This window comes from Pelecanus crispus, chromosome 3, assembly GCF_030463565.1.
Source record: "Pelecanus crispus isolate bPelCri1 chromosome 3, bPelCri1.pri, whole genome shotgun sequence".
NCBI classification, from domain to species: Eukaryota; Metazoa; Chordata; class Aves; order Pelecaniformes; family Pelecanidae; genus Pelecanus; species Pelecanus crispus.
Genome location: NC_134645.1, coordinates 45,032,407 through 45,056,282, shown reverse-complemented (window position 1 = coordinate 45,056,282; position 23,876 = coordinate 45,032,407). Strand labels below are relative to the sequence as shown.

The following is a 23,876-nucleotide window of genomic DNA, read 5'->3' as shown; positions in this document are numbered from 1 at the left end:
CCTGACCAGCCAGATAAAATGTTCATATTTTTAGCAGAATATGTTTAATGTTACATCAACTCATGTCTCCTTTTTAACTGAAAATTACACCTGACAACATCTATTCTCTTTCTATTTTTTTTTTGTTTTTATGGCACTAAATAGAAGCTTTACTAAACCTCAGGTTGCTAACAGGCCTCTATAACCTGTGTGGTCATACAACACATTCCCTTGTATCTCAACTACTTTATGGCTGCCTTGCCAATAAACACTAAATGCTGTCTCCTTTTTTCCAGACATAAAATGGATCACTGCAAAATGGACCCTGATATAGGTAATAGTTTCAGTAATTATGTACAGTTATGCTCAACTGATTTTTAATATTGTTTTTATTATATAAAGAAACTATCAATTTGAAAAACTACCTTATATGATGCTGTTGTGACTATAGCTAGAAAAAAATGGAGTTTGATAATTTGGCCAAACTTCTTTTCAGAGGCTTTTAGGGATGATCTTTCCTCTACCCCTTAACATCCCTCTTTACACTTTCTTTTCTGAAGTCCACATTTTGCAAAAAAGCAGATTCCAGGAAATGAAGTTACTTGTTTGGATACAACTGCCAAAGCCACTTCCTGTACGCACTTGGCAGAAATGCTTGGGTAAAAAAAGCCTTATGACATTTTTCTATCCAACCAAGATGGGCATTCCATTCAGCCACACAAAAACTCAATTTAGCCCCAGAACCGTATGCCAGTGTTATATATTTGACTGCTCAAAGTATTACAGACCAGTAATAATAAATTCAATTTTACATTTGTCAGGAAAAATAGCACCAAACAGGTTCCAAACAACAAACACACCGACTGCTTCATCCATGACCTGATATTATTCCATTTTTGGTATTCTGCTCTTTTTCCTCTCTTCTCTCTGTACTCCCTAGCACTGTAAAAATCTGCAAAGAGACCGTTGATTGCAACATGGCATAACATAGTCATCATTATATTTGGCATTGACGCTATTTATGCCTCATTCAGTAGCAGACAGAAAAGGAAAAATTTTATGAGAAAGCGCCTGTAACAAACACCTGGGCTGCTGTAACAGAAAAGCTTCAAATACATGATAGTCATCAGATTAACTGAACAGGCTGTCAATGACTGATTCTTATTTTCTTGGACTTTTTGAACAGGTGTTTCACCAGGCCTTGCCCTGCACAATCTCTATTATGACAAAGTTAGGTCTTTGACTGTAACAACGTAATTGTTCTAAACAAGGTGATTAGAAGTATCTATAAAGAAAAAAGTAATCTGCTATTAATCTGGTTGCTTTGACTCCAGACCAACCTGTTTATCTTAAAGACTAAAAAATTTGCCTAAGGGATCAGAATTAGATATGCGGCAGTGTAAAATTGTAACAATTCTTTCTACAGCCCCGCTAATTTAATGAAGCTCCAGCTCACGCCCCTGTCCTTGAGCCTTCAGTTCTTTTTGGGGGTAACAGCTAAATTAAGGGAGACAAGCAGTCACTTCCCAACTACCATTTTGTTTTATTGTACATGTCATTTCAAAATACATATTGCCATCTTTTCTCTCTAGCCATTTTCCCTTCAATAATTCTCTTGGGTTGACATTTTGTTCCATAGTAACCCAGATCTTGCTTCCTTCCAACCTACGGTCTCTCTCATTCCTCATCTCATTCCCAGCTTCATCAGGAATACATCCTAAGCCACATGTCTCTCCGCTCTTTTCCACCCTATTTATCCAAAATAACTCCAATCCATCCCTGTCCTTCCCTGTTTATCCCTTCCACATCAATTTTCTCCTCCCACTGTTTAGATAGTCAAGTGTGAGGCACCAAAACTATTGTAATATCAATTGCTGCCACTGTCTATTCCTACTACAGTTTCCTGGCAGCCACAGTATTTTCACAAGGAAGACAAAAAATAGTATTCAGAAACACATTTGCCATTTGCAACGAGCACATGGTCTCTTAATGTATTCCACCAAACAGATCAAACAGATTCCTGACATTTGAATAAAAAAAAGTCCAAGAACAAAGTGTGAGAGAGAAAATAAAAAGCCTACCATCTTTTTCACTTTTTCCTTTTTTTGAGTCCCCCTCCACTGCTTTAGACATTATCACAGAAATTTAAAATGCAGCATCAAAATAAGTTTACTCAAAAGACCAAGACAAGACCCAATTTACCCAAGCTTTTTTCACCTATATATAAATTCAATGATTTAACATTTAAAACTATAGCTAACAAGTTCACTCATAGGAATATAGAAACATATATCTCCTCTCATAGTTGGCACCCTTCTATCTATTCCTTCCTTCTAAAATCTGGAGAAAAGAAGACTTGGAACAGTGTGGAAAGCTAGTACTAGAAGCTCTGGGGCACCTCATGAGGAGGCCAACAGAGAAGACACTTCTGAAACAATGGCCTGACCACAGATCTTCCCTTTTCTAATAGATGCAACTTCTAGCAGTGTTTCTTAAGGAGGCAGGTCCCAAATGACTGACATTTCTAGGCCAAGGGCTTAATTTCAGAAATATCTGCAAAGAAGGAATACTGTGGAAATGTGTCACGCATATAAGCAGAGACCACTTCTATTTAACAGACAAGCAGTGACTTTTTACACCAGATTCAGCTTCTAAATGGTTTAAAGTTGTAGCTCTATACAGAGTACATTGCAGGAATCCAACCTAGGGCAACAAACGTGGAAGAGTGTAGCAAAATCCTTTCTTTGAAAAAAGCTCTATTTGTTCAGTGATTGTCAGTCATAGATTAAAACATGCTTATTTATAGTATGTACTCAAATGAGCTTGGAGTCTAAAAAACCTACAAAGCTGTATTACAGACTACAGGCAAACTTCCTCTTTAAAAGTGGTATTCTAAGCTCTGAGTAGTTCTTCCCATTGTTCCCATAATGCTGCATAATAATTATCTGAATTGAAGTGGGTATGTTAACTCTCATTTAAATCCCAATCTCAAACAAGCATATGTCAAAATTTTTAATCAAAACAAAACAGGTCATATTCCAATACACAGTCCTAACTGAAATCCATTCTATAAGAACTCAGAAAGTTGAGAAACTGATACCAGAGCTTTTTTACTCTGAAAAAGACCTTAAGGTTTTATATCCAGCTTTATTTAATCTTAAATTCACTCAAAGACATACCAACAACACATGAGAACAACCTGCAATGATTCATGAGGGAAGTTAAGCATGGGAAAGAGATCCTTTTGACTTGACCTTGCTTCTTAAAACAGTTAGGATAAACACATGAAAGTTCTAATTCACAACGTATCAAAACATTAAATGAACGTTCAGTATGTGATTAGGTCCAACTGACATCATAGAGAAATAACAACATGCTTATATGTACATCTTCAGAGACTAAAACAGCAGTAGTGGTTTACAGAAGCCCTGACAATAAATCCTGCTTGGTCATGCAATGATACAATGAATCTTGTGACTGCTTTGGACCTATTCACTTTGTAAGTGCTTATCCTTTTTCCGATTAACCTTCTTAGCTTTATAGGCTATGCCCCCAAACTCTAGACCCCACTACAAGAGTGGGAGATAAGATACTTTGTGCTAGCCTCATTAAGCCATGTGGATGTTTTGATCATCAGGCCTTGACAGGGCAGAAGTTGTTGTGACCAGAAAAGAAGCATGTAAAAGATTTAGCTACAAATGTCAAAGTACTTATCTTTTTAAATATGCACATGGCCCTTCAGAAACCAGAAGGGGATTGGCCACATGCATATATAGAATTATCATAGCAACCAAAAGACAGAGGAAATATTAAATCTTGTGCTTTAGCACTTCAGCTAAACGCTAAGTAATAGACATCAACGAGAAAAAAAAATGAACCACAAGTTATTAAATATCAGTCTATGTTGGGGTTTTATACCTTCCTGTGAAGTATCTGACATTGGAACTGATGCAGGTATTTCCAGCACTTTTATGCCCAGGAGGGTGTGCTGCTGTCTGTTTTGGCAGCGGCACAGGAACTTGTGCTTACAACATCCATGTCTAGGTACTATTTCAATGTACTGCTATGATTGTTTTTATTTATTTATTTCAGGAAAACAAGCCTCACAGGAAAAATGAGTGATTTCAGCAGTTTAGCAGTCAGAAGTGACAAGGACTTCCTATGAAAAAAACCCCAATCAATTCCCTAGCACAGCACAGTTTTCTCTGTTCTGTGTTTTCTAGAATAGAAGGTTTAGAAAGTCTTAAGAAAAAGAAAAGAAAGTATAAAAAAGTTACATAAGCTGTTAAGGCAATTTAAATATAAAGGGCTCCAATGTTATCTCCTGACAATACATGTACAAATTTGCAGAATACATGAGAAAACTCATCAATCAGTACTAACACAAAGCCACAAATAACATCTTAGGGTATGTTCTCTTACCACCTGTCCTCTGGAAGCAAATACATCATAAACGAGGACTGGAAAATACATTTACTTTTATTCTAGGGGAAAGCAGATACACAGACACTTTCAAAAAGAAAAATCTTCTTTTCAAGAAAAGATTTTTATCACTTTGTCACTTGGAGACATCCTGGATAATATCTTCTGTATTAGAAAAGGTTAGTTGCACATTGACTTCATTGTTTTAAAGACAGTGATTTTGAGAAAGAATTAAAGTTACCACTTGAAACTTTATTTTTATATCCCTTTCATTGACATTTTAGAGGCATCTAGTTTTATATGCATTTCATATGATATAGCTTGCAAGTATTTTCTTTTTGAAATGACCACGGGATCCTCATAAATGCAAAAGGAAAAAAAAAGCCTGAAAATGTGAGCTAAACGTAATGCTAGAAAGTATAAACCAATGCAAAGAGAAGATAGCATTACAGTTGAAATGCTCCAGCTCTTCATTAAAAAATCGTGCATGAATGTGCCTTTACTTTAAGGAGAATATAAATCAGATATACACATCCTCTAAAGGTTGCCATGATATCAGTCTCACTTCTACAGTGAAAATTCTCAAAGTCAAAGATTTAACAATCTTCAACTACTGATGTGATAAACCAGACTCTCTATCTTTGTATTCTCTATATTGAGACATAAATACGGAGAAACTGGTTTGATTTCTGTTGAGGAATAAGCAAAAGAGAGACAGTGTCTTCCTAAAATAGTGTGCAAATATATATTACAACTATTAAAAAAGTTAATCTCTCCATTCAGATTCTTGGGGAAGCTTATTGTTAGTTCCAGGATGATAAACTGAGGCTCTTAAAGGCTTTTATCTCTAGGTAATAGAAAGCCTAAAATGGCAGCAGAAAGAAATAATTACATTGTAATAGGCACAATCAAATAAATTGCAGAAGGTTTCAAACATGGTATCCAATATTAACAGCACCAGATTTTCAGATTATTTTTCTATATTAGTTTTGCCTAGAGCTGAACTTCAGAATATAGTTTTTGAGGTGATCATTATTTGAAGGAATTACAGAATTACAATAAACATTAAAAACACTAAGATAGTAAGAAAGTTCAGCAACACAAAGAGGCAGCAGCAGTTCAAGGGCCAGGAGATGACCAAATGGAAAAGGCTTGAAATTACTGCACTCAAGACACAATAAAGTAAGCGTGAGAATACTGATTATAGAAAATGACTGGAAACTAGACTGATGATTAGGAAACTAGAAAAGACTGTAAAAAATGAAATTTAGATTTATGTGAATGAAGGTCTAGTAAATGTATGCTGAAAATCAGGTAGGGGTCTCACACTAGGAGTAGGACTATTTGTACAAGTATTTGGCATAGCATCATTAACAACAACAAGAACAAAATCTTTCAGCAAATGTTTTGCTCAACAGTCACCAAATGAGTCACTTATAGAAATCATATTATCAGGAAAAACTGAAAAACAGGAAAACAGAAAAAATGCTGAGGGGGAGAAGATGAATCTTAAGCACTGTAATACAATACAAAAGCAGACAGTTAAGAACTTTGTCATGACTAGCTTCCACCATTCACTGTATCAGAGTCACATATCAGTGGTTTGAAGAACTGGAATTCCTGCTAAATGTTTACCAATGTTAAATAACTTCTTTAGCCACACCACTTCCGCTACAGGAAAGTGGCCATAATTACCTACATCTCAGGGATCTCTGATTGCACACAAGTTTACAAAGAACCACTTCAATTCTTTGTGTAACTCTGTGTAATCCAACTTTCAAATTTGCCTTAACTTATGGAAGTGTTAGATCAGCTCCTACCTGCCTCTACGAATAAAAAGAATAAAGACTCTTTTCAATGTAGCTCGGTAGATGGTTACAGCCGAGCATCTCAGCCACAGATCTGTAAGACCAGCCCTGCAATGAAAATCAGTAAGAGCTTTTAACTGACCTAGAAGCAAAAGCTACAAAATTTACTGCATAACATCATGGAAAACCAAATATCACCTCAGCTCTAATTGTATAGCTCATCTCCAATAATGTGTTTACTCTTTTCTGTCACACGAAAGTCAGTAACAGTCCAAATTTTCTGAAATTAGCCTCTGTACTACATAACCCCCTGCTAATAAAACATTATTCTTTTAAAAGTAGTTTCTGAACTTACAGCAGTAGCTGCAAATGAACAAAAAAAAGGGCACAGTTACTAAATTCCAGATTTAAAACTGTAAGAGACAAAAAGATGACGTATCAGAGGTAAGTGAACTGTACAATGTTTGATTTTTTCAGCAAAAGCATCCAAAACTTGAGCCCATTCTCACTGAGGCAAAAAGTCACAGCTCCACCAACTTCAGTGGAAAAATTGTACAATAACAGAAGCACAAAATTGGCCTGAAACATTTGTATGAAACTTATCTTTACCTATTAAATGTATTGCAAATATCAGGAAAAAATAGGGGTTTGTGGGATATTTCCAATAATTTCTAGTTTGGTTTTATATAGAAATATGCTGAGAGTAGTCTCTCAAGACAATATCTGTTTCTGTTAGGAATAGGATGTGAAAAGGCATTTTTTAGTTTAAATATACAAACAAAAGCAAAACAGAACTCTAGACTATTCTATTATTTAGCAGAATTAGCAGTATCTGCACAGAAATATCTAAAGATTAAGCTAATAGGAAGAGCTTCTAGTCTTTTGTATTACCCATCTGCATACATAATGTGCATGTAGTGGCTCTATTAAAAGGCACTGTAATCTCTTGGGACTGATGTTCCTAACAATAACAATATGGAAGAAGTTTCACAGATGCATTTGCCAAACCTGACAGTCAATATATAAAGGAATTCAATCACCTTTCAAGTACGCAGAAACTTGCAGAAGCATATTTTACCTCTAAAAGACTCAAGAGTTGAGGAGCTTCAGTCACAAAAAACAAAAACATCTTTAAGGAGTTAGTCTGAAGGATCCAATAGCATTTTTAGACAGCCAAAGTATGGCTAATGAATCAGGAAGCCAAAAAGATTTGAAATAGTAAGAGAACTTCCAGGGAACACTAGGTTATATTTCAGCAGACTAATCTGGATAAGAGAACAGTAAACTGGCATAAAAATACTGGAAAGTTTCCCCATCTAAACAGACTCAAGAGGAAGGCAGTAAAAACTGCCAAAAGCATCTTTAACAAGCTTCCAAACATACGTTCCACATCAGAAGAGATTCCCAGCTGAGAAGTGGAAAGAAAGACATGATGGGCATCTTAGAAAAACCAGAGATCTTTTGTAAAACTAAATAAATGTGGAGAAAGAAAAAGCTGTTGATGGTCATATAAGCACTGAGTGGTTTTACATAATAGCATTTTCAATATATAAGATAATTAAGTTTCAACGTCTCTGAAAAATTAATGAAGTACTGTAATAATCCATTCCCCACTCTCACTAAATCCTTACAACTTACAAAATCTGCCTTTGATGTTGCAAATGGAGACCTAGATCCAAAAAGCAAAATCTGGGCTTCATCTCCTAAAAATAACTCTATGTTCATATTTATAAACACTTAGTTAAGATGACAAAAATCCTAACACACAGGGCTTTATCATGGAATACCAATTGCAAGAGCTCACTTAACTTTAAATCTTATAACATATATTTATATTTCTTTGTAACAAGGAATAGTCATCTGTTGTTGTTTACATAGATGTTTCTACAGAGCCTCAAACTTCTTAACGCATTCGCTTTTTACTCTTCTCTAATCTCAGTGAGTTCAGTTCAAAGTCCTCACTCAAGCAAAACTCAGTGGACTCACTGTGAATTCCAACCAAATAAAGCTCTTGGAAGCAGTACAGATGGAAGAATAGATTTTGAAAAAACACCCAAACTAAAAAACCCAAACCCCAGAAGTTAGTCAAGTCTCCCATAAATTCACAGAGTTAGTCTTCTTGGTATTTATTGCAATCAATGTACTTTTAAAGAGAGTAATTTTGTTGTAGAAACTACTTTGAATTTTAATTTTTACTTTTTGTTCATTTCATGAGATTAAAAAGGGAAATAAAACTGTGATCTTTAAGACAGTCAGAGACAGCAAAATGTATCAAAGCACATGACAAATTCAAAAATTCCCACAATTACATGCTATAAAACATGTGCCTGAAGATAGACATGCGTTTGTATTTATCACATAAATAGGAACCTTAGTAATATTTATAAATATTTATTTACTTTATCTGGTGACTTGAAATACCAGAAAATAACTTTGTTAAACTTATCAGAAGTAACGCCCCATAAAATTGTTCAAAAGCATATGCTGACTGTTAACATTTGCGGAATTTATTTTGAAGGCTTTTTAAAATACCTAAATCTTAAGCAGTGAAGTCTGATACTTCCTGCTTGGTCATTAAACTTGGCAATAATGAACAATTTATTGTAGCAAATAATCACTCTACATTATAGAAAACATTTAATACTTAAGAAATTAGCAAAACGACATGTCTTATTTTAAGAATTAGTTACAAAATTTTAACAGTAGCAATGAAATAGTCACTACATTTTACTAAGAGCTGGTAGAAGTTCAGCTGGAGAGCAACTGGTATATATACTTTTTCCTGGACCTGTAACAGAAAATGTAGCACATACTTTCTTTTCTGACTAATAAGAAAGATCAACAGTAAGTCTGAACAACTCCCTAAATGCATCAGTGAGCTCTTTTGCTGACCAAGTAGCAATAAAATGGGTACATCTGTTTGTTGACAAAAGATCTGTCATGAGCACAGTGCCAAGAGTCTGTCCCCAGATATCCCAAAGCACCACCGGACACAGAAAAGTCTCCAAGAAACATATAGGTTTGCTAAACACTTACTTTTTCTGGAGGGTTGAGACCTGCCTTTTTCTGAACTGAAGGACATAGAAGAGATTCTGATGGAAAATTTCAGTAAATCCTTTCCATTATGGAGCTTTCTGTGGGTTTTCCAACAATAGGAGGAAGCTTTTTCCCCAAATTATTACATAAATATATAAAATAGCCAAGATAAATATTTTGAGAAGTCTTAATACAAGATGAAAATATTTAGCTTTCAGAATTGAGCAGTTGGTGTGTTATCATCACTACTTTCCTGCTATTCATAATCACCATCTGTTTACAGAAACCATCTCGCACCTTTCATTTTAAAGTCAGCTTGTCAGCCCTACAGTAGGAATGCTCTTTTTTGTAAATGCTTGCATAGTGCCTAGCAAAAAGTGATCTTAAACCCTGAAGGGGATACATAGCAGGCAAGTCCTTCATGAAACTCTCAAAAAAACCTCACAACTCAGTGAAAGATAAAGGAAATGGCTAAAAATAGTCAAAACATGACCCTAATACAATCTCTTGTGAGAGCAAAATAATCCCTCTCAAGCCCATCAGCATATACAACTATTTGAAGCTATTACTAAGATTTATTGTGTTCTTTGCATGTCACAATATTCACACTGTTTTCTGGTAACCAAATTGTTTATATTTCAGAAGAAAAACAAATCCGGCAGGAGGAAAAATGGTATCATACATCTCTTGCACTGACAGAACTATGCTAGAAGCAAGCAGCAGTCTGAGACCTATTTCAAAATAAGACTTATCTGTACAGAAGAAGTGATATAACATGATAAAAGTAAAATACAAGAAAATGTTTATCACTCCAGTGGAATGTATGATGAAGTGCGGTTTTTTTCTTGTTTTGCCAGGTTCATTCATACTTTGATTTATCCTGAAACTACTAATTTGTAATAATTGATACCATCTCCTGAGAAAGATTATATGTAGTTCTACATCTGAATTTGGACTTCACATACAGTATCTCTACCAGGTATGAATTATGAATAAAAATAAAGCTGCAGTAGAGACTTTATGATGAACTAAATTATTGTAATAAAAATAAAATTGTTGAAACATTTGTAAAGCTCAGGTTATTATGCTATTAACTTATCTTTGCATTTTCTAGAATGCTCATCTGAAACATAAATTAAATTCAGAGCCAGAGAGTTATGTCTGTTTCAGATTTATGAAAGATATTATGATGCAATAAATAACAGCAGCTACCGAATATGTTAGAGCGTTTTGCTCACTCTTATTCATGTAGTTACTGATTTATAAATTAGAGTGTTCTGTGAGTAAGATCGGTATTGAAAAGCAAGTTCTCCTCTTTCATGGTATAATGCTTGGACTAAGATAAAAAGTCCTGGACTGTTCACTCTAAGCTAACTGCCTTATGCAATCTGTAAAAGCTCCTCAATGATGGGAGCTGGCTTGCCAAAATGTCAGCAGCAGGCAGGCTTCCACTGCTTCCAGGCAGCCTACCTACCACTCCCTCCTAAAAGAAGTCTTTTGGGATCCAAGAAAAACAAATCTGTCAGCATGTGAACTGGTATAATGTGTAGCTGAAGAATTCAATGCTAAGTAACCCAATGTCATCAGCAAAACCTAGGGCACTAGTAGGACGCTGCACTTGTATATTCCTCTGCTCTAATCATCAAGGAGAACACCCTAATACAGACTGTAATATACACTGAAAAAAGCACAATACAAAACAGAGCAACAATCTACAAGTCCAAGTTCAGTTGTTCTTATTAGCTTTTCCACTGGTATCAAACCTTGCGGTTGGCAATATTTTACTAACAACATTATTTTGAATATGAGGCCTGATATTTAAACAAGCAGTTAAAGACATACCTGTTCAGAAAAAATAACATTTAACTTTAAATCAACTGTTTACAACTTAGTATTTATTAGTAGTTGGAAAACATGATACAATGGTGCCCAAAGACCTACTTGGAAATCAAATCTGGGGTGTGAAGCTTTGTTGCTCTTTGTGTTTGTACAGTTACTACCATTAAAAGCTGCTGTTTAGAGTTTCAGGCATACAGGAGGTGGGGAAAAGATACAATGTCTGGGAAGGTAAATATTACAATATGTCAAGCCTTTGAAGATGCATTATATTAATTCAGTTTCTTCTGAAAAAGCATACACATTCAGTGCAGCATGGACTAAAAAAATAATCACAGGCATGCCTACATAGATATGTACAGTTGTAGAAGTCACTTATTCACATTCCAAGTCAGCCTGCCATGGGACAAATTTGGTCCAGGAGTCGTTTTACTGCTGTGATGAGCTCAGGATAATTTTCGTCTTGACACAGATTACTACCTTAAAGTCAGCACTGAAGCAATATGGCTACATTTCTCCTGCTTAAATCAGTGCCTAGATAGGATAGAATAGAAACCTGATTACCTGTATCTTTCCACACAGGCCCTAGATCATATGGGAAAAAATGGTAAAAATAAGTTTTACCTTACAGAGATAGCAGTACTATGAAACAATACATTTTTCATGATACAGAGAAATAAACCTTGCCAATATGTTAAGGCTGCCTGTACTACCATCATTAGCCTACTTTTCAGAAATTTAGCAGCATAAATTACTTTTTCTGATGGGCTGGGTAACAGGTGAGTAAATCTGGAGATTTTATGAAGCAAAAGCAGCAGCAAATCTAGCATGACCAGCTGGGTTAGCTCAGTTGGTTAGAGCATGGTGCTAATAACGCCAAGTTCATAGGTTCAGTCCCTGCTCACTGCAGGGGGGTTGGGCTCGATGATCTCTCAAGGTCCCTTCCAACCCAAAAGCATTCTATGATTCTATGAAAGTAACAGAATGAAATTATTCTATCTTCTGTCACAGAATGGTAAAGATCTGTTTCTGGGCAAACAAATGTTAAAGCTACAGAACTTATCAACTACAAAATAAATAAAAGGTTCTAAGTTAAATAATTTGGCTTTTAAGAAACTAAATATTAGCTAGACTCTCCCACAAGTATTTCACTAAACTAAATATTTTTTTCTGTACTTTCTGCCAATTTCCTAGTTTAGTTGTTTTCAGGATAAGAAAATGAGATAGGAAAATGGAAAACACATTAGAGACGTGATTAGAGACATTAGAGACACCAGAAATACCTCTGTATATTGCATTAAAACAGGCTGATTGTAGAGTTGAGACAACAGAATTAAAAAAAAGAAAGCTTGCAAGCTAACTAAACTGTTAAAGCAGTTAACATATCCATAGCCTACGTGCTGTACATTGAAATCTTCATAAATGATGTAAGGTATAGGAAGTGTTTAAATGATGAAGAATAGCTTTAATATTATTACACTAAAGCTTCTACTTGAGAGTTCTACCTGGCTCAGGCCTGAGCCCTTTCACACATCTTTAGCAAATCCTTAATGCCTTTAGACAGCAAGACATATGTGTATAGTTCAGATAGATTTTGAAAGGAATGGATAACTTTATAATTATGAATACTATTTGCAGATTTGCAACATGAAAAATGAGGCTCTGTGCTCAAGAGAGAATGATGCCTCACTTCCACTTCTATTTGATGAAATGTCAGGACAGAATTCAAAGTCAGGTCATCATCCAAACTTTTTCTGAAATATCAGTCCTTGCCAATGCAGAGTGCAGGAGATAAGGTTCAACAATCCAGTCATTTGAGCTGACATGCTGGTTCCTACTTTATGTTCAAAGAAAGCTCACGTGTGCATACACACACAATTGCTCGCAAAAAGAGAGAGCATAGTATCAAAGCTGAGAATTTGCTAATGCTTCTGAGATTCTTATTTAAAGACTAAAGAATAAGTGGCATTACATAAAAGGTGTAATTATACTAGTCATTTGTTGATAAAATATAGCTACTTTTTGCTAACGTTCCTGAGGTTATCAAAAGCTTTGTGTTATGAGGACATAATTATATTTAGTTAATACTATTATGACACCAAATCAAGCACATTCTTCCTATACAATGAGAAGGAGCATGATAAATAGGAAAAGTAGGAGGCAAAGGGATTTCCTCAGCAGCTGAGTAACTTGGAATGGAAAAAAGCAATATTGAAGTGTATTCTACACAGAAACAGGAAGAGGTATAAGAAAGGAATCACCAAACAAATTCTCAACCTCTCCTTTGTTTTAGGAGACAAATTAAGAACAAATACACATAGGCATTGCTATAAGGGAACAGATGCAAGATCAGTCTAACCTAGTATCCTGTATGCTAAGTAAGTGGCAGGATGGCAGTGTTAGATAATTCTAAAGAATATGCAAAGCACCCACTGTAAAAATCCATTATATAAACTTCTGTAGGATCCATCCTGATTTTCTTAACAATGTACTGGTATACAACACAAAGAAGGAGTTCTAATATTCTCTCTTTCGATAGTATTTAATATTTTTTTAAAGCACTATTTTATGCCTAATTCCTGACTCCTCAGTTTTATCCGTAGCCTCTTGTGCAGGATCTCATCATACCTTTTGATAGTCTGATTATTTTAATGACTTCTTAATTCTCTTCTTGAATCACACGTTTAAAAAACCGCAGAGCTTAAGATGGATATTTCCTTTGCAGAAACCAGGATAACTAGAACTTCTAAGATTTCAATTTCGAATTTTTTCATCATTCTGTTCTTAGACATAGTTCTTGTTCTTTCCCATGTATACAGCTCATGATATACAACTGTTGTACATTCATCTGTTCCTTCTAACTTCTCTCTTGCTTATTGTCTATGGTAATTTCTTTCCCATTCCTGCATGCAATCTCCTGTACAATAATTAATAGAGTCACAATCCTACTAAAGTTTTAGAGTAGTCAAGCAAAATAACAACTGTGACAATTGACTGCTAGTTCAATTACCAAGCAATTTTAGAGGATAACTGGTAACCTTAAGTAGTTTAAGAAATCTGTTCACATTAGGACACTAGCAAAACCTAAGTTTCTACTTGCCAGCTGTCCTGTTTGAATCTCAAGCTGAAGATTCTCTCTCCTTTCAGTTTAAAAAATCCTCATAAATTGCATAAAAAATAGTATACAGAAATATAAGTCATGAACCTGGTAATCTAGGACAAGGCATGTTTTTACTAACGAAAACATAAGCACTTCTAGAACCTACTGACACCAACAAATCTTTTTATTTAAACAATTCAATTAGAAAAAAAGAAAACATGCAACAAAAATCTTCTACAGTTATTGGAAGTTATTTTACACGGGTTTTGAAACTAACAATTTGCAAGAATATTGCTATTTATTGTCGTAAATAACCAGCTCAGATGATGTAAGAAAAGATAACTGCAATGCTTAACAGTTAACCCTTTTCAATCAACCACTATAAAAACTCCCTTAGTAACACAACACATGCTAACTGGTTACTGTAATTTGCATTGTTTGAGTTGCTGTTTCTATAAAGATTTAAGCACATACTTAAATCCTGTGGTATTACTTATATGGATAAAGTGAAACATATCCTTAAAATCTTGTAAAATCAGGTTTTAGGAATGCTTTCAGGTAGTTCTCAAAATTCAGTATGCAGAAGAATACATTTCCCAAAATATTAACAGTAAATATTGCTTGTACCTCTGCATCTTTTAGAACTCACTCTTCCGGAATCTAATGATTCAAATATTTAATCTCATCTTTTAAGGTGCATGATTCAATATTTATAACTTCTGGGGTTGACAATATTAGTTTCTAGAATTTCTTTAATAGCCATATTAATTGAAGAGTGCAAGACGATATTAGAAATAGTTTTGAGTCCTGATGAGGTCTATGGTAATTCCTAACTTTAGAAGAGCATTTCATACGTTGTAATGGTCCCTATCAAATTTCTTTCCCATTATTTCACAAGCCTACCCAGTCAGTTGACAATTTCATCACTGCAGTAGGCCTACAGCTGTCAAAAGCTTACCATGATGAGAAAGTTTTTCAGATCCATACGGAAATTTGAAGGTTAAAGGGAAAACCTTAAGTCAGAATATGCATTCGGTGGATATCAGAGTATTAAAATTACATATTTGTGAATAACTTATTTTGCTATGTAAGTTGACCACTATGCTTTTCACCAGATGGTGTTCTTTCAAGACATTTTTCTTCATTCTTAGATAGAACAAATGGGATTAATAAAGTCTGAAGCACACAAATGTGTCCAGGTCTGAGTCCAATAGGAAAGAGAGCTACATCCTAGCCATTAGCAGACAGAGCTAAGAGGTTTTTGGCTGCCAAGGAATGTACCAATGTATCTTTGCACTGTCATAGCTTTATAATAAAATAGAAAAATAGTAATAACCACTTGAGGTTTTATGGCACTTTGCAGCTAAGGATCTCAAGATAGTAACTTGCCAACAAAGAAAGTGGAATGCTTCATATAGATACAGACTTTTTCTTCATGTGATATTAATCTGTAATGTATAGTTCAATTATTTATTGTTTTTTTTAATCATGGCATAGACTGCTTGTCCTACTACTGGCTTTCTTTTTACTGACTTTGGCTCTCAGAACTTTTTTTTTTTTTTAACTTGAGCCCTCTGGCCTTATTCTATTACTGCATGTTCTTAAATACTTGTTTTATTTTGCCTAAGTTTTCGTTCATATCCATTCTGGTATTTTATATATTATTTTAAAATCTGCACTAAATGTTTAAAATCTCAAATGTAATTTTAAAGACTACAGAAAATCTCTCGTACTTCTAAAAAAATTATTTAAGTTTCATTAAAATTCTTCTCCTGTAGCAAAGCTTTACATCTGATATGATGGCTTTACATATAATATGTAAAAGTACACAGTGAGACCCTTTTCAGCATTTTCTGATGAACTGCCTGCATATGTTTACAAGTGTTACACAGTGAATTTTTCTCAAACATGTTCCTTGGTACCACAGAGAATCAAACTGTGAAAACCCTACAAGGTGATTTGAAAAATATATGTATAATCTCCAGTCTATAAGAACTTTTTAATATAAATGGTAGTTACAATATGAAGATAAATATTGAAGCTTGTTACTTTCAGAACTTTAAGAAATAAAACAAAAGAAAAATAAAGTTATTTATATATTAGGGAGAAAATACTGTTATTTTCAGAGACACAAAAGCATGAAAGAGCCTGGATACTCAGTTATATTCTTGCAAAAACAATTAGTCTCCTGAAGTTGGTTTAATGCATCCTGGCAAAGCTGTATGTGTTGTATTATTAACAGTGGTCCTACTACTTTTTTACGTCTGCCATTCTAAGTATTCCCTGAGAATAATAATGCAAACATTTTAAGAAACAATGTTTTAAGGCATTATCATTATAACAGCTATACATTACAGAAGATTACAAGTCCAAATGCCGCCAACATTACTGGACTAGACTTGTAGCAGAATGTCAGGCCACGCTAAAGGAATGCAGACATATAGGGCCACCTGAAACAGTCTGAAAATAACTTTTTATTTATCTGTAGCCCTGAAGCAATATGACTGGAAAAATAAATTAACTGTAAGTGAACCTAAGGGAGGACTTTCATGTTCACATTTAGCATCTTGGTTGTTGAAGACTTCATTGTTTTCATGTCCATATAGAAATACAGAATACCAGAACCTGACCAAAAACTGATTGAAAAGAGGACTGGAAAGAAGGGAGTAGGTCTCCAGCTACTTTCAGAATGAGAAAATCATATAATGTGCAATCCAATCACATAAAAAAAGTCTCATCTCAAAACATACTACCTTCTCAGTCCAGACAGATGTCCATTTAAAACTCATTATCTGAACAGGATGGGAATCAATTACATTTACTTTTGCTTATTGATTAACCAAAGACAATACTTCATCTTTGTGGCAGATTCCCTGTGCCAACCATCTGTCCCAAATAATTCTTTTTTCGATGAACAGTATTTGATATGCTCACCTATTAAATTTTACAAAACAAACAGCTCAATTGGAATAAAGCATGAATAACAACACACTGGCTTTACTGTAAGAGATAAAAACCTTTTAACAGTTACCTACGGACAAATAGTACTCATCTGCTGATGAAGGCACGGCACATGGTAAAATGGTGTTGTGTGTTAACTATCCTAAATGAATACATTTATGAATTCAGCTCTAATTTGTTTGCAAACTATGTGAATTATTAAACCACTTCAAAAACAAATAAAATAAATATTTTTTAAATAAATCAGCATAAGAATTTTTACTTTGTTCACACTTACTAAAGTCTTGCTCCAGGAAGGTATCGTTTCATGAAAGCTAGTCATATACACAAAAATTGAGCTATTTGTCATTTCTGGAACTAAGGAACTAAGGTCTCAGTTCACTTAATCACTTTTTTTTTTTTTTTTTTTAACAACAGAAATAGTCACAGTGGTTTATTAAAAATAGTAAATAAAGCCCAGATAGCTAAAGTGTATAATGTAAGAAAAAAAAAAAATCTTAAAGATAATCACAAAAAGTTTTATGTTTACAATCTGGTATCAGAGCTAGAAACATAAATAATGAAATTTCTTTTTATTTGAATAAAAGATTTCTCTCCTAGGCTGGAAGATAAAGAAAATAAAAAAAGTGTTTATTGGTGTTTAAGGATACTGTGCAATTAATAATGCTTGCACAAAAATTCTCTCCGTCTCTGCAGTTCCAGTTTAGATTTCTTTTTTGTTAAAAGTCAGTATTTTCAAATCTTCCAGGGGGAAAATATTATTTCCTAGTATTTGTTAATGAATTATGCTCAAAAAATCTTTTTCTGAGAATTCACTCAAAGATTCAAGGGCACACAACTGAATTTACACTCTGGTTTTGCAGGACTGTTCAATAGAGTATTCACATCAGTTTGTCAAAGCCATCAGCACCTTGAGAGGGCTATAAAATTAAATCCCTGCATTTGTGGATACAGAATTAACACAATACAGCTGATACTGAAAATAAAACTTTCCTGTTATGGTACACATTTGAATAATATGCTGTAAATCATATTATAATAATCCAGTAACTGCTCACTGAATTAATTACACTAACCTGTTTGTCTGAAAAGAAAAGGTAGTCTGGGAACTGAAAAGCTTAAATCTTTTGCCTCTTTCAGACTAAAACATCTAGATGGGCTCCAACTTTCTTCCAAGTTTATAGAAAGAGACTGCTCCAAGACTGTAGAACCAGCAGAGGCAGCATTAAGCTGGAAAAGAGCATCTTGTGCTATCTTTTTTTCCTTTTTTAGCATATTTACCAGAATATCTGCAAGATAAATTAAGGAAATCATTAAGGACCTCTTTTTATAAAGCAACAATCATCTTCGTTTATCCCCAAGTGTTTGGTTTTTTTTTTGCCCAAGTGGAACAATTCACATTATGGAAGCCTATATGAGAATGTGAATTTTGAGTTGGGCATATTCTTTGTAATTATAGTTATCCACCTTAGTTTTCCCAAACAGCAGATTATTTTTTACTAAATAGTAACAAATTCACACATTGACCACAATTGTTGATCCCAATAAATCAATGCCTGACAAAAGCATTTACAGCCAAACAGGAATGAAAACTCTAGTATCTTATTGCCATTGTGTGACATTAAAAAAAAAAATTCCAAACAAGAGAAAAAAACTCCTTAACTTACAGGTAGCCTGGCAAATGCATCACATCAGTAAGCTTTTCGCAATAAGAAGGTTTACTAAAATGCAGAACAGGTCTTTAGGAAATGTATTGCAATAACACTATGTATTTACTGGAAGTATATTTGGTATAAATACATTTTGCCTAACAGCTTATAGAGGATTTACAATGAAAATCCTGTGTGCATTCAGCCAAAACCACAGGAGTCTCTGTGATATGTTTTTTGATATGCTGTTCATTTTAATCCTAATTAATCTTCTAAATGAACAGCAGAAAATCTAAGTAGTCTTTGGGGAATTTTATTAACTGGACTAGGTAGCATTAATAAAACACTTTACAATTCAGTTGTTATGATAACTCCTAGCTACCATAGGCAAAAAGGACCTCATAGTTTATTGACTACACAGCTTCCATACTTCCCACCACTTCATCACATTAGACATGTTATTAATTTTCTAACGATGATGTACAATCACTTAGCAGCTGTAGACTCTGTAAATCAGTTTCGTGTTCAAAGTATTACTTTTTATATTCTTCCTATATAACTCTAACATGGATTTACACAAGTTTCTTCCTTGTACTTCTGCAAACAAAGCTGTATGTATCTATCAAGCACAAGTGCATTTCATAGAGATGTTTTGCTTTTTTTATTATTAATGTCATATTAATGAAATAATTTATTTTGAAGAAATGTTTCTGGGAATCCAGACCTTAATATTGACAGCAAAACTGAAGAATTTTTTTAGAGGAATGGTAAGTCAGTGTCATAGTTAAATTTATTTGAAAGTGCACCTTGGAAAATGAACATCATCTGTGACAGAGCAGAAATAGAGAAGCTTTCCTGCCACCTCAATTCAGACTGGAAGCATGCTACACCCTGATGTAAAATGCCATTCTCATTGATATATAGAATCATAGAATCGTCTAGGTTGGAAAAGACCTTTAAGATCATCCAGTCCAACCATTAACCTACACTACCAAGCCCACCTAAACCAATCAAGGGTAGACTAGACTAAACCATATCCCGAAGTGCCACATCTACCCGTTTTTTGAACACTTCCAGGGATGGTGACTCCACCACCTCTCTGGGCAGCCTGGTCCAATTCTTGACCACCCTTTCCGTAAAGAAATTTTTCCTAATTTCCAGTCTAAACCTCCCTGGCGCAGCTTGAGCCCATTTCCTCTCGTCCTATCGCTAGCTACTTGGGAGAAGAGACCAACACCCACCTCACTACAACCTCCTTTCAGGCAGTTGTAGAGAGCAATAAGGTCTCCCCTCAGCCTCCTCTTCTCCAGGCTAAACAACCCCAGTTCCCTCAGCCGCTCCTCATAAGACTTGTTCTCCAGACCCTTCACCAGCCTTGTTGCCCTTCTCTGGACACGCTCCAGCACCTCAATGTCTTTCTTGTATTGAGGGGCCCAAAACTGGACACTGTATTCCAGGTGCGGCCTCACCAGCTCCGAGTACAGGGGGACAATCACCTCCCTGCTCCTGCTGGCCACACTATTCCTGATACAAGCCAGGATGCTGTTGGCCTTCTTGGCCACCTGGGCACACTGCTGGCTCATGTTCAGCCGGCTATCTACCAACACCCCCAGGTCCTTTTCGGCCAGGCAGCTTTCCAGCCACTCCTCCCCAAGCCTGTAGCGTTGCATGGGGTTGTTGTGACCGAAGTGCAGGACCCGGCACTTGGCCTTGTTGAACCTCATACAGTTGGCCACGTCCCATCGGTCCAGCCTGTCCAGGTCCCTCTGCAGGGCCATCCTACCCTCGAGCAGATCGACACTCCCACCCAATTTGGTGTCGTCTGCAAACTTACTGAGGGCACACTCGATCCCCTCATCCAGATCATTGATAAAGATATTGAACAAGACTGGCCCTAAAACAGAGCCCTGGGGAACACCGCTCGTGACCGGCTGCCAACTGGACTTAACACCATTTACCACAACTCTCTGGGCTCGGCCACCCAACCAGTTCTTTACCCAGCGAAGAGTATGCCTGTCCAAGCCGTAAGCTGCCAGCTTCCCGAGGAGGATATTATGCGAGACGGTGTCAAAAGCTTTGCTAAAGTCGAGGTAGATGACATCCACAGCCTTTCCATCATCTACCAGGCGGGTCACCAGGTCATAGAAGGAGATCAGGTTGGTTAAGCAGGACCTGCCTTTCATGAACCCATGCTGGCTGGGTCTGATCCCCTGGTTGACCTGTACTTGCCTGTGGAGTTCGCTCAATATGAACCTCTCCATAATCTTCAAGGTTCATATAAAATTGGTCTGGAATTGTTAAGCACAAAGAATGCAACTGAGTTTGCTTTTTACTAATAACTGTGAAAGAATCTCTGTTACCTATAAACTCAAAACCAGTACAAACCCATTTTTTCAGTTCTCTGCCATATTCAAATTTTACCCATCAACTAGCCACAAAGTTAGGGACACAGTGATGCTGTGGTCTGCCCACAGTTCTGTCAACCTGCTAAAAATAACTCCCATGCATCATGCAACAGTGCAGCTAGTCACGTGTTTTGTGTGAGGCAGTAAATGGACAAAGCATGCCTGAGCAGTTAGTATGTTTATATGCAAAAAGCTTTAGCTTTAATTTAAATTCTAAGTTGCATGTAAAGAGTACAAGTTTCACATTTATTCTAAAGGCAAATAGCCCAATAGTCCCGAAAGTAGCACTTCATTTGGCTAAAAATAATCCTTACAGGAAATTCTATTATTTGTAAGGTAATAAATTGGTCTTTATATAGCATCAGAGTTTCCCATTCTAAAAAATGGTTTAATTTGCGTGAGGAGAGTGTTTTAGGTATGGCCTGATCCACAGTATTTGGACCTTGGCCGGACCATTCTAAAGCTAAGTGGTGCTTGGATCCAGGATTTTGGCTTGGGTCATGACTGAAATAGAAGCAGGTGCAAAGCAGGAGTCCTGCCACATAAAAGTTGGGAACTGAGAAACTGCTTTAACACAGTGGGGCCAGTACAGAGAATTTCCTTCCATACAGCTAATGCCTATCTCACACACACAAAACCCATTGTAGCCAGATCAGCTCAAACATTATTTTGTTCCTCACAAAGGATACGGATTTCATTGTCTCTTTGCTGCAGAAGTTTTTTCAGTTTTTTCAATTCTTCTTCTCTTGCTTCTTTGCTAGTGTCTTTTTCTTCAGAGATGTGTTGTGAGAGCAGTTTTTTATCAGAAATCTTTGAATGATTCATTAGTTGCTATTAGGAGAAACAAAAAAAGCACACTCACTTGACTTTACCTCCAGCTATGTATTTATTCTACTCTGAGACTGCCTATGGCAGAAAACGTAAGGCCTTCCTAGACTCTTGACAGAACATGCCACCAGTTGACTGTCAAGTTATATGCGCTGTGTCAAGTATGGGACAAGTTGTATTTGTTGATCTTCAGTACCAAGAGTACAATTTACTTTACTCTTCCTACACATAAATTCCAGTGTTCTCTAGTGTCACAGAGCTTTCAGTATTAACAATATAACTAAAACCTAATTATTTAAAGACAATAAATTAAGATCAGGAATGTATACATTATTGTATTGGAAAACTATATCCCAAAATACAGAAAAGTATATATTAACTTCCATTGATTTCCCTATTAATTTCACTTGTTCTTCCTAGTTTATGTGTATCCTGTTTGCTTGATGATTTAGAAGGGCTTACAACACCATCAGGAGAGTTAGTGTAACAAATTCAGGTATATGATGTTTTACTCTATTTTTATCTGTTTCAACATAGTTTCTCCAAAATAAAGCCTCCATAGTGCTGGGAATACAGATGGATACACCCATCCATATACCAATAACATGTCTGTGTTGATTCCAGTAACTTCCAGTGCTCTCTTACAATTTTCTGCATGCGGAGACCCTTGCTGAGGTTTCCACAAAATGCTGCTGAATTTTTCCAACTAATTTTCAAAGTTCTATCAGTCCTCTATGCACTTCATAGTTCAATTGTTTTACCCTTTTCCAATGCCTCTCAACTGCATTGCATTTCTTTTGACAACTTTCAACCGTGCATGTCTTCAAGTTGTTTTCAGTGACAGCTGCACTTCCATCTATGTTTAAAAGAAATACCTTCACATGAACGAAGCAATACTTGATCTTGCGCATGTCAGCACCAACATCCAGAGTGCTATCAGGATCATTATCTTCGAGAAATGTTTCAATTAACTCATTCAACCTGAAAATACATAGCATTTTTAAGGGGGAAAAAAAAAAAGTTACAAACAAGCAGACAACTCTATAAAGATTTACCAAGCTGACTGATATTAATAGGCTATTTTTCTTCAACGTCCATGTGATTGTAATGTACTTTTGTTCCTGAAACTAAAACCTAGATTTGATACTGGAGATTCTACAACTCCATATCAGAACATACTTGCACATGCTAAGGAATAGTTCTAGAACTAAAAGCATCTAAGAAATAATCTTTTCTTTTTCTGATTTATTTTATAACCTTCTTCTTCTTCTACCATCTCATAACTGAAAAGATCTAAAGCCTGCCCTCTCAGAAGACTAGATTTTTTAGAGGCTTTGGGCATAGGATTTTTTAATATATATGATTATTTGTGCAAAAGAAAAATCTACTTCCTTTTCTATTACAAAAGTCAGCAGATAGCATGGCTTTCATACATAAAATTACCTGCTTGAATCATCAAGCAAAGGAACATATCTTTCCATGCAGGTATTTATAGATTTCTAAAAGACCTACTGCTCTTCTTCTGACTAATGAAATGTAGTTAGTGTTTTATTCTCTTGCAATTTGTTCTTATTTAACAAATGTCTGACAACATCTTATATAGGGAGGAGCAATTCTGATTTCAGTAATTCAGTCTTCATAAGAAAATCTGGCACACAGAATCATTCTCTTGCTTTTTCAAAACGAAATTAAAATATTCAGACTGGAAACCTACACAGGCATAATATACCATGCCTCTGGGCTGGCTGTCACAGCTATATGGATAGAGTCAGATTTCCTCTTGCATGCTCTCACCAGCCCTCCAGGTCTTGCATTCCAGGATGCATGGCAGATCATCCTCAGGGTAGAAGAT

General features: G+C 35.6%; 1 protein-coding gene across 1 annotated transcript in view; it reads right to left on the bottom strand.

Annotated features, from left to right (window-relative positions):
* KIF6 (kinesin family member 6) overlaps positions 1-23,876 on the bottom strand; it is a 175,242-nt gene that overhangs the window by 76,277 nt on the left and 75,089 nt on the right. Inside the window, exons 11-13 of the mRNA XM_075707136.1 lie at positions 22,900-23,005; positions 21,886-22,027; positions 18,219-18,431 (exon numbers count right to left, since the gene is read on the bottom strand). Coding sequence (XP_075563251.1) covers positions 18,219-18,431; positions 21,886-22,027; positions 22,900-23,005 — 461 coding nt within the window. The remainder of the gene's footprint in view (positions 1-18,218; positions 18,432-21,885; positions 22,028-22,899; positions 23,006-23,876) is intronic.